This window comes from Eschrichtius robustus, chromosome 1, assembly GCF_028021215.1.
Source record: "Eschrichtius robustus isolate mEscRob2 chromosome 1, mEscRob2.pri, whole genome shotgun sequence".
NCBI classification, from domain to species: domain Eukaryota; kingdom Metazoa; phylum Chordata; class Mammalia; order Artiodactyla; family Eschrichtiidae; genus Eschrichtius; species Eschrichtius robustus.
The window spans coordinates 82,060,113-82,077,250 of record NC_090824.1 but is presented as its reverse complement, the minus strand read 5'-3'; the positions used below and the strand labels follow the sequence as shown (position 1 = coordinate 82,077,250).

Below are 17,138 nucleotides of genomic sequence, written 5' to 3'. Positions count from 1 at the left end.
GTCCCTGTTGAGTTTCACATGGCAGCAATTAGATAACTCATCTTTGGGGTATGCCAATGGGTGTGAATTGGAAGGTACTGGATAAGGCAGCACTGAGGTGGGAGAAACAATCACCATCGCTTATGCTCTTACCTACCTTCCTCTGCAGCTTAAAGCTCGTGAGCACGTGCGCGCGCGTGTGTGTATGTGATCAAACTCTTCACATATTTGTAAAGATTCTCTTAATGTTGTTTGGCTTATCTTAGCAGATATTTACGAGGGCATGGCTGGGTTGGGTTTTGACAAGCTCCACAACTATACCTAATAGAGGATCTCAGCTGAGAAACATCCAAGGGGACACAAACTGTAGGCACATTGGGAGACAAGCAGAACCTCAACTGTCTTTTCCAGTCCAGCTTGCTTTCTCCCCGAGTTGTTTAATACAAGCTTTGTGTCTTGCACGTCTCAGGCCATCTTCGCTTATTCTTCTCTCCACACAGGCTACTTTGCCAGCTTTCCTTCACATTCCATCTTCCCTACTGCCATTAGGACTAATTCCAAACTCTAAAACTGCTTTACAAGGCACTTTTTGATCTGGCCTCTGTCTCCATCTCCAGCCTGATTTCTCCCTTCCCCTATCTCTAACTCCCTCTCCTAAACTTTCATAAAATAAAAGAACAGGCCACAGTCTCTTGCTTCTAGGCTTTTGTCTACAAAACTGTCCCTTTCCAAAAACTCTTCCCCAGCCCCTCCTCACACCTCCTTGTTCATACTCCTCTTTCAAGTCTCAAAACAGATATCACTTCCTTAAAGACCTCCCCTAAGCCTCAGCACTTGGGTGTTTCCAAGAGTCCCTGCTAATTCCTGTTATCACAGCACTTTTCAACATTAATTTAAAAATTGCCTTGTTAGCTTGTGTGTCTTTCCCACTAGACTATAAACATTTTGAAGGCAGGAACTGTGTCTTATTCTCGGTCAAGTACACACCATCTGGCCTACCAATAAAATCTGTTTGGCACCGCTAACAGAGAGCTTATAAAACGCTATTCTGGGAAGTGTGCACCTTGGGCAGGAGTCATCTAACTTATCGTCCTGTTTTCTTGTGTTTTTGAGAATTCCTTGGACCCTACCCCCTTCCTTTAAGACCTTTGGCCTCATTTGGGATGCTAGGAGAAGGTGGTTTTCCTCATTTGATCAGAACAACATTTTACATGATCAGTGTACTATTATTCATCTTCCTCTACTTATTTTACTGCTTTTTAAAACACCATGGAAGCAGTACCCTCCTTTGAGCGCCAAGATGGAACAACATCTAAGATGCCTGTCACAAAACTCCATGGTAATCTATGGAAGAACTCATGCATATTTCTTTCTATTTTCCAAAACTTTTATCAGATTCAGTCCTGGCTTCATTTTTTATTGTTTTAAGCTAAAAAAAGAGAAAATGCTACTGAGCAAATCGGCCTGGTAGTAGCTCTTGTGAAAGCTGCTCAATTAGAGTTCAAAAGACATGGCCCTAGAAGGGTTTCTTTGAACTTCACATAGACCTAGACTTAGACCAAAAACCAGGCATGAGTGGAAGGAAGCTTGGAGCAAGAGTCACCTTTCTTCCGCTAATTGCTCATCACCACTAACCACAAAAATCATCACTTATGCTCCTAAGAGGGAAGGGATCATTTACTAAATCACATAATTCTGTACTCTTGTTGAGTGAAATTCATTTTACACAGTGAAAACTGGGAGAGCACCACACAAATGTTGACTTATTTTTCCTAAACTGAACCATCCCGTGTTTGAAATTAATCTTACATTAAGATTTTCCTCTGTGAAGTCGATTCCACTGGGTTCAGCTCTCTTCAATAGGAGTCAAACTCCACTGGCAAATTTCATCCTTCCTACACAGTGCATCTGTGTAGGAAGGATGGTTGAGGCAGAGACTATGAGTAAATCTGCTTATGCCAGCCTTGAATTTGAACTGTCACCTCAAGATCCTTCAGGATAACTCTTCTGCCACCCTGGTACCTGCCGTCAGAACTTTGGGTGCACACATATTGCCTGAAGCTCAACACACCTACCCTGCTCTACCAGAAAATAGCTCTCGCCTCCTTGCATCTTGTTTGTTACAGATGCTACTTATTACATGCTTGTGGATATTTACAGTACATTCAACTCAGCAAGTATTTATCGAGCACCTACATTACAGACATGAAAAAAGAGACAACAAAGAGTTCTGGACCTCAAGGAGCAATGCCGGGAAGCTAGGTAATTGCTCAATGATATCTATATAAAGGGGAATAATAAACCTGGTGGTAGATACATTGACAACAGTCAGATAAACCCACCAGGAGGGCAGGAGAGATGACTAAAGACTTCATCAGTGCTTAACTTGTCTTCTGCATGAAACTGTAGGCCTTTTGAAAACGAGGCCCTGGAATCTTTACTTTTCTTCCCTTGGTACCTAGGAAAAACTCTGCTTATGTGGATAGTTAAGCGGGACTCCTGACAACATTTTCCTGAGACTTTTTCCATTTATTGACTGCTAGGTTTCTCAACAACTTACAATAGTACCTCTTTCTTCTCAAAGCTAGGACTCCTTGTTCTCGATTTAATGAGAAGGAATAAAACACAGAAAATTGCGCTCAGGTGGATTCTCACAGAAATTTTTATTTCTAATGGCCCAATGTAATCTAAGCAGAGAAGATGGATTTCAAATTCCACGTCTTTAACTTGTTCACAGATGAACATTGCTGATAAAGTATTGGGTATCATTGCATCTTAAGTTCCTAAATTTTGGTCTGCATCCCAGAATCTAGTTTCAAATATAACCAATTACTGAATGGATATGGGTTTCACAGAGACCCTCACAATCTGGTCAGAAGGCACTGAGATGACTGGGGGTCTCCTTGAAGCTGTGTTATACAGTGGATTAAGAGTCAGTAGATTTGTGCCACTGAATAATGCTTCTCTTTACAAGAGTCAACTAAACTCTCTTGGCTCCAGTGTTCCCATCTGTAAACCAAGGAAGCTGGAGAGCTCTCAAATTCTATGTTGGACTTGAAATTCATCCATCCATCCATCATCCAATTTCTGAACGCCAGCAATGTGCAGGAGCTGAAACCCCATTAGTCTAGTTTTCCACATAACGCCATTTCTTACCTGATCATAGTAACGCAGGTAATATTTCACAACGTAGTCCACCAGATTAATCCCATTATCCTAGGTTTAAAAGAGAAGCGTAAATGAATATCATTCACATGAGACTCTGCCGTATTAGATAGTCAAAGAGCTGAAACCTCACTTTGTAACTCTAATACTTTTAATTTGTGATACCTGGTCCTAATTCTGTTTGAGACTGGCGAGACTGTCCTCTTTCCTCCTTGTCCCATTCATTTTTATGGCATCTATACAAAGAAATGACACTACACTCTTCCTTGGGGGGGAAAAAACCCAAAGAGGTAATCCATAAGGCCTCTGAGGCAATGGCTAACACAAGCACCAGCCAACCAAAAGACTGTCTCAGTACTTTCAGGCATAAAGCCAAGAAGGGAGGGGGTAGGGGAGTGCTAAAGGGAACCAGAGAGTAGAACAGAAGACCATCCCTCCCTTCCCACCTTTCAAAAAATGTGTGTTCTTACTGGCGTGAAAAACAATCACGGTGGCTTAAAAGGAACACCCTGCCACTTTATGACCCTGGGACTCCAGGGGAGAGCAGGCCCTCCCACAAGGCAGCCTTTGTGTCTTGTTCACGTGGGTCTAATTCTAATTTGCCTGTGTGTTTCCCCTCCCTCCACGCCCCCTGCCCCCCCAGGGGACGCCTAGATATGGGCTGGTTGTTTCTAAAGAGGTAGCTCTGCAGGGTGTGGAGCCAAGTGATAATCAGGCTCAGAGGGTTTGACAGTAGACCCCCAGCCCAATTGTTGTGGACCAGAGAATAATTCAAACGCTCAGCTCCCTTGGTGAGTCAGCATTGCTCTCTACTTAGGAGTGAGTAAATTACAAGTAGCTAACACCAAATTCAAGCAGACTCCAGCCTTGTGCTATGGCTACTACTGTACGCTATCTGCTTTATTCTGCTCACGGCAGTTCAACATCTAACTGTGTGCTTTCGAGCAAATGAATGTTGGGGATTTTGTCATCAAAAGAAGATGAAACATGACAAACCCGTCTTTATTCAAAAGAAAGCAAAGAAAAAAACTGTACTGTTAGGGGGAGGCTAGAGATGAACAGAACAACCAGGAACACTTTTTTTAAAATTGAAGGTATACAAGGAAAATAATGTCAGATCACAGACCTTCGTTATGAAAAATAAATAAATACCCGACTTTTGACGTCCTTGAGTTTGGGCAGAATTTCTAAGCTATATCCATCTGCTTGTCCCCGAGTCCTATTTCCTCCATTCATATAGTTTCCAAAAGCCAGAATGAGAGCCAAAATATCCTTCACACTCTTCATTTGCAGCAAGCCCTGGGAAGGCAAACACCAGTTATTATGCGGCTGAACTCCAAATGCACCTATGTCCGTTCAACAACAAATATTCACTGAGCACTTGATAGGCTGTTTGCTGGCCTGTTACCAACTGGATTTATAGTTGGTGAAATGGAAAATACACTTCACTAAGCCATAAGTGTCTTAAAAAATATGTTAACAGCCATCATCTTTTTATCCTTTCAATGAATTACGAACTGTGCATGTTCTAATACTGAATATTAAATATTAGTTTTTATATTTCTATTTGAGCCAGTTTTATTTTTTAAATACTTATTTTAAAGGATTTAGAAATTGAAAAAAGACAGTTGTTACAGTTAGGCTTTGTATTTGACGGCTTCTAAGTAGGAAGGTGTTTAAGATCATTTCAGGATCTGGTTTTGGACTATGTATCTATATAAGCAGCACAGTTAAATGTAGGGTAGATACAGTAGCAAGCCTATACTTCCTTATCCCTGGAAATAATCCTCAGAGGTGAACTACAGAATCCTCAGAGGTGAATACAATAATGTATTTCAAGGTCACAGGCTCTGTTTATTAAGTGTTTGCTGATTTGTCTATTAACTTTTACTATTTGTCTATTAATTTCAAGCTGCTTGGGGCTTTCTTCAGCTCCCCATCTCATTTGTTTTTCCTCTCTCTCTCATTCTTTTGCTCCAAGTGCAAATTTTCAAATTGATACTTTTCCCCTTCTCTACAGTTTTAGTCGACTTTATTTTCCTTTATTTTAGGGTAAAGAAAGAAAACCAAGTGCAGCTCCAGGACGACCTCTGCTCCTGCCTTGTAGGGCGTTATTAGAGGGTGTATATTATATACCTTGGTAATATTTAGGCTTTCTTTAGTGAAATCTTTTGTATTTTAGGAGGAAAAAACCCCATGCCTTCAGATAAGCAACTAAACATTACAGTATTTGTGGAGGATCATCATGTGGTGAAGGACGTGCGTCATTGGGAGAAAAAGCCACGTTCAAGAATTTAACCTTATAACGAACACCAGTGTGGTAAAGCCAACAAAAACTTATCGGCCCATCACTCATTATCATAATCATTGATTTCATTTATCAAGTCTCTAGAATATTTTTAGTTTACTATGTAAACACATTTCAGATGATCCAATGCTTGGTCTAAGGCACGTCTCTTTTTGCAATCTAGACAGTCAGAATGGAAAACACACTATACTATTTAGGTTGGTTTTAAGTGGCCACATTGGGAGGTATTTGGAATATGTGAGAAGAAATCTGTAAAAGTGTCGTTTTTTTCTCCCTCTTTCTCCTCTGTCAATCTGCATCTCCTTCTTTCTTACTCACTCACCTGCGTGCACGTTCACACGGGATAATCGTCACAGTTATACTCAGGGAAACACACAATCTTAAGTCCACAATATTTCTGCAAAGGGACCCGAGTTGATCTTTCCCACTCCCCACTCCCTCCTTTACCCCCAAGGAGGGCAAAGCTGTCTTTGAATTAGACAGCAAACATACCTTAGAAGCTCGTGTGATGATCTCTACCTTTCGGTGCACGGCAGTAATGCCCTCAGAAAAGACAGATCTGAAGATTATACACTGGGCACGTTCAGCAAAATTAGGGATCTGGGCTAACTCGTGTAAAAATCTGTAAAAATTAAGAATGAATCATCTGACTTCACATATAATAGCAAGGAAAATAAAAAGACAGCAGAAAGAGATTCGTCGTGAGAGCATTCCTTGTTTGACAATGTTAATTGAACAATTAAAAAGGCATCAAATAGGCAAACTCAGGGGACTCCAAGGGTATGTGCTCTATTGTTGACAACAAAGCCACTTTTAAAAATGGGTTTCTATATATCACCTCACACCTGTCAGAATGGCTATCATTAAAAAGAACACAAATAACAAATGTTGGCGAGGATGTGGAGAAAAGGGAACCCTCGTACACTGTTGGTGGGAATGTAAATGGGTGCAGCCACTGTGGAAAACAGTACGGAGGTTTCTCAAAAAAAAAAAAAAAAATATAGAGCTACTATATGACCCAGCAACTCCACTCCAAAAAAAAACAAAACAAAATCCAAAAAAGCCAAAAACACTCATTTGGAAAGATACATGCACCCCAACAGTCACAGCAGCATTATTTACAACTGCCAAGATATGGAAGCAACCTAAGCATCCGTTGACAGATGAATGGCTAAAGAAGATGTGGTATATGTATATATACATACACACACATACATATACACACACAATGGAATACTACTCAGCCATAAAAAAGAATGAAATTTTGCTATTTGCAGCAACATGGATGGACTTGGAGGGCATTAGGCTAAGCGAAATAAGTCAGACAAAGACAAATACTGTATGATATCACTTATATGTGGAATCTAAAAAATACACCAAAATAGTGAATATAATAAAAAAGAAGCAGACTCACAGATACAGAGAATTAGTGGTTACCAGTCGTGGCGGGAGGGGCCATATAAGGGTAGGGGAGTGGAAGGTACAAACTATTGGGTATAAGATAGGCTCAAAGATATATTGTACAACGCAGGGGATATAGCCAACATTTTGTAATACCTGTAAATGGAAAATAACCTTTAAAAATTGTATAAAAAATTTTTTAAATTTAAAAAAAAATAAAATGGGTTTCTATAATGGTGAGCAAACATATGGTGTATAAATTAAGAACAGAAAGTTAATGCAAGTACACTGAACCATGTGAAGCTATCTGTCTCTTGCCACCCAAGTAAGACTAAACCGAAATGGAAAGCATTAATCTTTAGTGTTTGAAAAAAAAAAAAAAATACACAATGGATTCCCTTTATAATGTAGCATTCTCTAATGGTGTATTAACACGGGCTAAGTAAGGGGAAGACTTGAGGCAAATGTCTATAGACAAGTGAAAAAATAATCTCTTTCTGAAGTTAGATTACTATTTTTTTTGTTGTTCAAACAATTATAATAATCTATAATGATTCTATTCTGCAGGTATTTGTTTACTTTTCCACAACAACTTACCTACACAGACAGGACTTCATAGCTCCATGCTTGGAACAAAGGAGGCACTCATTAAGTGGGCACAATCTAAAGTTTCTTAAAATCTATGGCAAGACAGATCTTAAAAGCTAAAGGTGAGTACTGACCTACACACAGAAACTCACTGTCTGAGCAGCTGGGCACTGGTGCCCTTTGCAAAATTAAGTTGGAAGAGCTACATATCCTCTAGGCCAACCACCCGAGGTAGGGGTATACACTAAAATGGATGGAAAGAGTTGGACATGAATTCAGAAAAGGAGAGAATCCACTAAAAGCTTTTAAATCCATTTGGGGGTTGAAATGATGAATAACTGATAGTTCTGAAAGTCTTGGTCAAACCATAACATCGTTACCTTGACATTTTGTAACCTCTTACCAAGAATGCTTTTACCTAGGAGCAAAGCTGGAGCCCCCTTCTTTCCATAACCAAAGAAATTTCCTTAGCTAATACTCTGAGCCTCTTTTATGGACACTTGGGTTTTAATAAGATTCTAATAATCAACTGTTTTTCTTATTTCTCCTACAACCAGGTCATAATCCTTTTTTTTTTTTTTTTTTTTTCTAAATGACACTGAGAGGAAGCAAAGAATGCCCATAAAAGAAAACATACCTTTGCTTTAAGGTTCTGTAACTCTGATTATTATGAAAACCATGTGATGGGATATAAAAGTGGAAACCCAAAGGAATTCTGAATTAGGACAAGATGAAAAAATTACACTCTATATGTGAATTGTTTCTTTGTAAAATTAGTATTAAACCATTGATTCATTTATGACTGAAATCAGGGGTATCACCAGTTCTCACAAACATGAGCAGTAAAAAGCTTGTGGGACTGGAGGCATTTGGTCCTGTAGTGAGTCTTGGGAAGTTTTACTTATTCAGACGCTGCTGAGAGCTACCTCAAGTGTAGCACCCTGCATTTCTCCCTTTCCAAATGCGACCATGAAACACTATTCCCTAAGTAGGACCCAGATCCCTGAGTGGGTACACTTCCTTGTTTAAATGAACACAGCGAGTGAAGAATCGATGGAGAGAATATACAGATCAACACCCCAGCTTACCAGCAAGGTCTTAGATGAGAAGAAGGAAATGCTGTATAAACAATTACTTATAACTAGTCTCCAAAAAGGAGGTTTAGGACCAACATGAGGAGATGAGCCCATAGGCTCAAGCAATCTGTGTTACCCAGAAAAAAGAGTAAAATAGAACTACAAGGTTCCCTGGGATCGAAGCTTTACTGGAACTAGGGCTTGCACTTGGAAGGCTCTCAGAAAATCTTAAAGACCCAATGTTCTGTGCATGGAGAAGGGGCCGAAGCACATATCCAGAGTTGGAGGTGGGGAGGGAAATTCAGAAATTTCACAATACTTTTGGATAGAACTGTAGAGAATGTGTCACCAAAAATACCAGAGCATCAGTCACCAAGAATTTTAGCGTCTTTAGATGTGTACGAAGCATTTACAGTGTGTCAGGCATCATGCTAAGACCTGAGAACAGAATTTAACTTAAACACAATTCCTTCTTGATCACCTGAGAAATAAATCCACAGTTACCACGAGTGTGATGAGTGCTCTCGGTGATGGGGCCTAAAATAGGAGCTATGGAAGCCATACGCAGGGCATCAAAGTCAGAGCCCTGGAGGGACCATGTCAGCCAAGGTCTCCGGGAGCCCTCTGGTCCTTGTGCAGGACACATGTAAGAAACTGCCAGCGAGAGCCTGGACAGGCTGAATGATATTCGTGGGGAAAGGTGAGAAGAAGCTAAAATGGGGCTTTGTGTTCTAAAATAAAGAGTTCAAGCTTTTTCTGAATGAATGAAGGGTTTTAAACAGAGGAGTGACACTTTCAGCTTTTTGTTTTAGAAAATCGCCCTTGCAATGGCTTGGCTGATTGACTGGAAGTGATAGCAGATCTGAGGCTGGGAGCGGTTGGAATACTCTAAGGGGGAACGAGAGACGGCCTGCAGTGTGGATGCTGAGGGGCGAATGGTGAGAAAGCGACTGAGGCTGCCAGACCCAGTGCAGCTGACCCATCCCACGGGATGCTGAGAAGAGTCCAGGATGACGTGTGGGTTTTGGGCCTGGTCACCTGGTAGAAGGTGAAGATACAACATACTAGAGAAGCAAATTTGGGAAAAACAAAGTCTCGAGGAAAGCACCATTTCCCATTTATCTGACAAAGTACCAGAAGTACAGGTTACCTCAAAGGCTATGAAGTGTCTAACATCTTATCTCCCACATGTGGGTTTTATACTCTACCCAAAAGGGCAGGGGTAAGCACTCTTTTACACATCCCCAAGGAGAGGGTCTTGGGCATTATCAGGCCATGGTACTTATGAATATTTAGGGACTGATTTCCTTTGGGACTAGTCTAACTTTATACCCTAGGGCCAGAGACAGAAAGGACTAAATACCCCCAAAGAGCCACAGACCAGGGACCTTCCTCTTCTTTCCTTAAGGCAGGCTGATCTTCCTAGGATGGACCGTAAGTACAGCCGATACATAGCAGAAACATTCTGCACCTCACAGTACGTGGGTCACACATCCACAGCAGCTCGGCTGTCAGGTGGATTGATGCAATGGGCCCACTGTTTTCAAGGGACTAACATGTGGTTTATCATTCCTCAAAGCCCTGAATGATATCATTCAGGGATCCCAAGGCAGCTGTGGGCCTCAGTGGAGCGTCCCAATAGGCTGTATATGGTGTCCTCACTTTAGGCCACAAAAAGCCTAATCACACATCAGGCCTAATCAAACCCAGTAGAGCCTCCCCTCACCTCACCACCATCCCAAGGAGAGTGTGAACAGAGTTGAGGACCATTGCTGAAGGGAGTGGTTCTCAGACAGCCTGGTCCCAAGCAGATGACACCTCTGCGGGAAATGACTTTCTAAATCTGGCCCTGCGGCGCAAGAAAGCTGCTGAGGGGAGTGAGGAGGCCAGCCTCTCCAGGCTCTGATTTACAGCCTGGGCACCACAGGAATCTTAGGAAACTGCAATGCTGAAACTATAAACGATTCATATTTTCCAGCATGCAAAACATGCTTATAGTCAACTCACTTGGAACTAATGGCAAATCAGTTGCCAGAAAACCAGACTCTGGCATGAATCAAACAAATGCTACACTGTGCAGGAGGTCAGGAGTAAAGGTGAAAATCACTCAGCCCTGGAGGCCCTACCTCTCTGGGCCTCACCCTCTAGCAGCTGAGCCCAAGCATATCACCAAGACAACATGACCATCTTCTTTGCTGTCACTAAGAGCTTAGCATGTTCAGGAAGCCCTTACAATGACCATTTACAAACTTTAAAAACACTCTTCCATCCAGATCATTAGAAGAGAAAGCAGGAGAACTTTAATAAGTCATCTGTTAATTACCTGCTGCCATTATTCTGTGTCCTGGCAATTAATCTCGACAAATTATGCTAGAAAGGCATTAACACAGGAAGGAAAAGGGGAACCCTTCCAGGAGCAGGGACCCACGGTTCATTTTACCAAGTGGGCCATTCCATAGTTTAGAGCAGGGGTTGGTGAATTACAGTCCCCAGGCCAAATTCAGCCCATCATTTGTTTTTGTATGGCCCATCAGCTAAGAATGGTTTTCACATTTTTAAATGGTTGGAAAAAATCAACCATTTAAATATTAATATTAATTAATATTAATCAAATATTAACCAGAATAATATTTTGTGACATGTAGAATGATATGAAATTCAAATTTCAGCATCCATAAATAAACTGTTACTGGCGCACAGCCATGCCCATTTGTTTAGGTATTGTCTGTGCTTGCTTCTGCACAACAACGGTTGACTTGAGTAGTGCCAGCAGATTGTAATGGCTCACAAAGCCTAAAGTACTTACTACCGGGTCCTTTATAGGAAAAGTTTACCAACTCTGGGCTTGGAGCATCATTGCTTAACATGGCATGGTTGGCACTACCCAAATGCTTGATATGCCCTCTTGTCCCTGCTATGGACTGAATGTCTGTGTCCCCCCCCAAATCCATAAGCTGAAATCCTAACCCCCAAAGTGATGGTAATAAGAAGTAGGGCCTTTAGGAAGTAATTAGGTCATGAGGGTTGAGCCCTCATGAGTGGGGTTAGTGCCCTTCGGAGAAGAGACACAAGCGCTTGCGTCCCCTCTCTGCTCTCTGCCACGTGAAGACACAGAGGGAAGTTGGCAGTCTGCAGCCTGGAAGAGGGTGCTCACCAGAACCCAACCATGCTGGCACCTGGACCTCAAACTTCCAGCCTCAGGAACTGTGAGAAATAAAATTCTGCTGTTGATAAGTCACCCAGTTTAGGATACTTCGTTATAGCAGCCCAAACTGACTAAGACAGTCCTCAAATACTCCTCATGGCCTTGTGTCTAAATATCCCATTATCAGTCACTTCATTTTTGGTCGTCAGCACCTTAGTGGGAATGAATTTATGATATTAGGAAACAAGACTTGGGAGTGGACCACAGGATGGGTCGGGGTGGGGGTTGGTAAGGACGGGGGGCTCAAGTCGATGGAACAGAAGGGCAGGGAAGCCCATCTGCATTGATTCACCATATTCCTAGGCTTCATGAACTAACTTTGGGTGTGTGTTGGGGGGAGAGCCCTGGCATATGCTCCATGTGAGAGCCAGTCATCTAAGGGTCCCCAAATTATCATAAAGGTTTGTCAATAACTGAGTAAACCTAGAAATTCCTCACCCAGTCATTGAAAGATGTTTTTTCTGGATCTCAATACCCTGGCATCCAAGGGGAGTGGGGCATTTTAGAGGAACCAAGGGCAAGGTGTGAAGGTTTCAGTATAAGTGACTGACCCTTGAATGTCTCTGGGGCTGACCTGTTACCCTAAACCCAGTCAATTTCCTCTTTGTTTCCTATTCCTTGCCTCATCTCCAGGTTGAGAAGCACAGCCTGCATTGGGCAGGAAGCACTCAAGGTAGCCACAAGCTAAGTAGCCCTCTGTCCACTCGGGACCCATCCCACATTCTCACAGAGTCCTTAGGGCTGCAGAGCCCCAGAAGGTTATCCATGGTTTGTAGACCCCAAGAGCCCCGCCAAGGACAAGAGTCACTCAGTTATACACTAGAGTTCTGGGCTTTCAAAGTGTGTGGAACACCCCAAACTAGAGAGCAGACACCTCCAGATAGTGACTGGAGAGAAGCACAAGCACACGCAAAGGGAGGATGAAAAAGTCACATCTAAATTGGGCAGAGCAGGTAGAGAATTTGGGGAGAAAGCTGGCACCTTCAGGCTACATTTACTGGATACGATATTTCGGAAAATCAATTTGAATTCTGTGACTCTGACATCATCCCTTTTAACTGCATCAGCAGAACCTTAAACAGAGCAGTAACCTCTCCCTTCCTCAGTTACCCTTTGGGCCAGAATGTTTAGTCTAGGAGGAATTAACAAGTTGCTAGAACAAAAAAAAGGGGAGTCATGAGGGGTGGAGTGAGGGGTTGAGACATGCTATCCAGCAGCACAAATCTCCCGGCTGCCTTTCCCGGCAGTCAGGTCATTCTGCTGCATGCAATAGGTCACGGGAATGACGCTGCTGTGACTTAGCTTGGCACAGTTGGGATCTGGTTATTCGGAGCTGGGAGGCAGGAAGATAGGGACGGCCCCTCTCCTTTTGTTAACAGAAAAGTGTGTAAGCATCCTTACTGCTCAGGTTTATCCAGTAGCTTCAATTCTTCCTCTTTGGACGTCTCATAATACTTTCTTATTTTAACGAGTTCATCCTCTTGGGCTCTCTGTGTTGAAATAGAAACAAAACACACACAAAAAGTGAGCAATGAGAATCGGTCTAAAGCAGCGTGTCTCAGAGTGTGGTCTCTGGACGAGCAGCACCAACACCACCTGTCGCTAGTTAGAAATGCCCATTGTTGGCCCGACCCCGGATATAAGACACTCCAGAGGTGGGGCTCAGCAAGCCCTCCAGGTGATTCTGAGACATGCTAATGTTTGGGAATTACCGGCTAAACTAGATGGTCATAACAAGTGACCTTAGCTGGATACAGAAGCCAGGACATTTGATTGCTAACCTTTGAATCCCCTGCGTCTTTCCCTGTAAGACAGGATAAGGGTCAAGTTGTCCTTAGCATTTGCTTTCCTCATCCTCAGAACCGAACAGCCCTCCTAACTTACGTAGGCTCCTGATTTTTAAATTTCTGGTCAGCAGGTTCTCTCTTTCTGAATTTTCTAAGCATTCGTTGTCTGCACCACTGATTTTGGCATTTAGTCTCATACTTTCTCAATTTGCGCAACTATGTCAGCTGTATGCAGCTTACCTCTACTGTAAGCTAACAAGTAGCGATCATGTGCACAGTCCTGAGCCCGAGGGAATAACTAAAAGCATCCTAGAAGGCACTTTGCCTTTTACAAAGTCCTCCGACATCAAGTATTGCATCCTTGTTTTAAAGATGACTCCACCGAGGCTTACACTCAGTACCTGGCAAAGAGCCTGACTTGGAACACCTTTCTTGCACAATACCGTGATGCCCTCCAGGTATTCAACAAATGTGCCATTAGCTCCCGATGGCCTAGGACTTGTGCACCTTCTTTATTAACGAAAGCCTTCCTGATAGGAACATCCCATAGAAGTTCCCACCCAGTCGTACCAAACAGTTCCTGATATATACAAAGGATGTAGAAATGCGAAGGGAACTGGCAATCCCGCTAGGCTGGATTATCACACTATGGACATTTTCTCTGAGACACTTAAGGTCCCAGGGGACCTAAGTATTGAAATGAAATCGTTTTTTGAGCTCGGTAATCATAGCATGCTATAGAGCTCCGGATAGCTTCCTGGGAAATAGCATTACTTCAGTAAAGAGAACCTGTTTCAGTCTATGGTTTCAAATCCTAACAGAGTCAGCGAACCAGAACAGTTAACAATTATGGGAATTGTGACTCTCCTGTGTCATCGTCTCAAGAAAGCCTGACAATTATGCTGGTTATCTCCACATATAATCCACATTTAAAGACCATATATGTGTACAGCGCTGTTTATTTTCAAAATACACTTCTACTGCTGCATATATTGAATTCTCTTTTAATACTCACAAAAATCATGTCGAGCCCATTATAATCCCCATTGTACTGATCAACAGGTTTAAGGAATTTAACTGGCCTGAGGCCACTCAGCAGTAGATGGTAGAGCTCGACCTCAAACCTGAGAGTATCTCACTCTAAAATCCAAAACACACACCCACCATCCTATACTATTTCCCACGATCAATGCCGTCAGCTCACTTAGGCTAAAAGTAATTATGCAAGCTGGTAACAGCATCCCCATTCCTCAGAGGATGACACTGGTGTACACCAGTGTTAAGCTGGTGACTTAGCTTCATGCACCCTGATTGCAAGCCACAGGGCTGGGCTGGGTTCCACGGCACAGAAGTGGCCTCCACATTGAACTGCCCTCCCTTGCAAAAGAAATCTACTAACCCAGATACCACAGTGGGGGGTCAAGAACCTAGTGCTTTCCTCGTGCCCGCTCTCATTTGAGCTTGCATTTCTGTGCCTTAATCTCTTCCACGCAATGTCACAATTCCCACTGCCAAAGAACATGTATGGCTCAGTGACTTTTCAGGTGGAAGGGGTCCCATATAACCATGTTCTAGACATTAACTTTTTTTTTTAAGTTAGTTAAGATACAAAAATCTGGAAACTCTGGCTCCGTAGGTGTTTGATACTCACGTTTTCATATAAGGCCGCCAGGGTTTCCAGATCAACCACAGAATCATCCACGTTAAAAATGGCTGCCGAGCCCCCAAAGAGAAAAAGAAAAAGGATAAGAGGTTAGATTGGACTCCCCTGCACTCACATTTACCCCACGTCTAGCTTCCAAGCAGTATAACATTGCCTCCTCTCACACAGGTTGTCTTTCGGCTCGTTCCAGCTCCCTTTCCTTTTGCACCAGGGGCCCCCGTGAAAGAAACCGAAATGGTTCCGATCACTGGCCTGAGCCTTGGCCCTGCCTGGTTTAATTCCTCAAGCTCTGCATCCTTTCTGCAGTTTAATTTAGGCTCCACAGGAGAAGTGTTTGTGCTTTAAAAGTAAATCAGTTTGTAGGTTTGAAACACAAGGTTAAATCCTTCTTCCCGGCTGGTAATTGAAGAGATTTAGTACCTGATGCACCAGAACTGACTCTTGCCCATTACCAGGAAGAGAGAGAGAGAAAAAAGACGATGTTGGCAAATTAAATGAATTCAGGCATGTGATTTCAGGCACCTTTCCATGGCCGCTGCAAACATCTTGTTTGGATTAAAGAGACAAGAAAAAGCAATAATTGCATCAATGGCAAATTAAGATTATGGAAACCTCCCATGAGCCAGTCTTAAGGCAAGTTCTCATTCCCATGGTTTTATTTGGATCCTACTTGCTGTTCTGTATGTTAAATAAGTTACTTAGCTGTTAACTAATATGCCTGTGATTTCATCTAGAGAGATTCCTTCCCATATACACCAGCATACAAACATTGAGATTTTAAAGCCTTAATGGATTTGGCAATCAAAGTGCTTGAAATAGGCAGCTCCACATCTTTAAATAATTATTCAAAACTAATAAGGTTTGTTCCCTCAACCCCACCTCCCTTCTCTGACTTTACATTGTGAAATTAACCAGCACGCTAGTAAATTTTCTCCGTGGCAGGCTAATTAATTTTATTAAACCAACCAGTAATATTTAGAATGCCTTAAAATTCTGCTCGTCAACCATTGTTCTGTTCGTTGGCACTACACCACGGATTTTGGAGAAGGTAGGGATCGAGGTAAAGGGCAGGTTGCTTCCAAATTGTTTTGCGTCTTCTGTGGTTTAGAATCACATGAACCCCTTTATACAATCTTAATAAACTTAATTAACGGAGCTAAGATCATGTAACTTCACAGAACACCGAGAAATGTACTTAAAATTCCTTCATAGGCCACCTTCTCTAACTTAGAGGAATTAATCATCAAGCTATTCCTCAGCTACGTGGGGTAGTGAGAAAAGAGGTTAATATGCTAGTGACAAAGTCAGTCGTCTCAGATTCCACCAAGACAAAGGAAAATTACCCTTCTGAAAAGTCCAATCTGAAACCACAAAAGAAAAATGTCGTTTGAGGAAAGAAGGCAAGAATTTACCCTCCCAGGAACACTGTGTGTGGGGATAATATGAATTCACTAACTTGTTAGATGGACCAGGCATTTTTCAATGTCTGATGCTTTAAAAAAACAAAAAAATGGCCAGGAACAATGTCTAGTTTATGTAAATTCTAATAGTCTCCTAGAAAAATCGGCCAACGGGAATGCGATAAGAAAAAGTAAAATTCTAAAAATAATTTATCAGAAACGTTCACTCCTAAACTAGGTACTGCACACGAACTGCAAGCTTACATATAATCAAGTAATCTTACCTAATGGGAAAGAGAATGATCTGTTGGCTTCCTTTCCTAGTGAGTAAATATTTGAGTTTCAGAAATTAATCAGTCTGGGTCCCAGATACACAGTTTGATGGGTTATACCCTCAGCCAATTCCCCCGCAGTATGCTAGGAAGCAGAGGAAAACATGTAGGGAGGATGGGACTGGAGAACAAGCATGGGCTCTGGCGACATTCATTCGTTCATTCACCCATCCCTTGAATAAATGCTTGTTGAACGTGCACCAAGTTCTAGAAACGGTTCTAAAATGCTGTGAT

At 42.2% G+C, this 17,138-nt stretch overlaps 1 protein-coding gene across 5 annotated transcripts in view; it reads right to left on the bottom strand.

Annotated features, from left to right (window-relative positions):
* The window catches only part of FMN1 (formin 1), a 415,982-nt gene that overhangs the window by 156,324 nt on the left and 242,520 nt on the right, over positions 1 to 17,138 (bottom strand). For all 5 annotated transcript variants that reach the window (XM_068548761.1, XM_068548771.1, XM_068548781.1 and 2 more), the window contains 5 exons: positions 15,161 to 15,222; positions 13,124 to 13,212; positions 5,945 to 6,074; positions 4,297 to 4,443; positions 3,136 to 3,195 (listed from right to left, as the gene is read on the bottom strand). In XM_068548761.1, the coding sequence (XP_068404862.1) occupies positions 3,136 to 3,195; positions 4,297 to 4,443; positions 5,945 to 6,074; positions 13,124 to 13,212; positions 15,161 to 15,222 (488 nt within the window). The remainder of the gene's footprint in view (positions 1 to 3,135; positions 3,196 to 4,296; positions 4,444 to 5,944; positions 6,075 to 13,123; positions 13,213 to 15,160; positions 15,223 to 17,138) is intronic.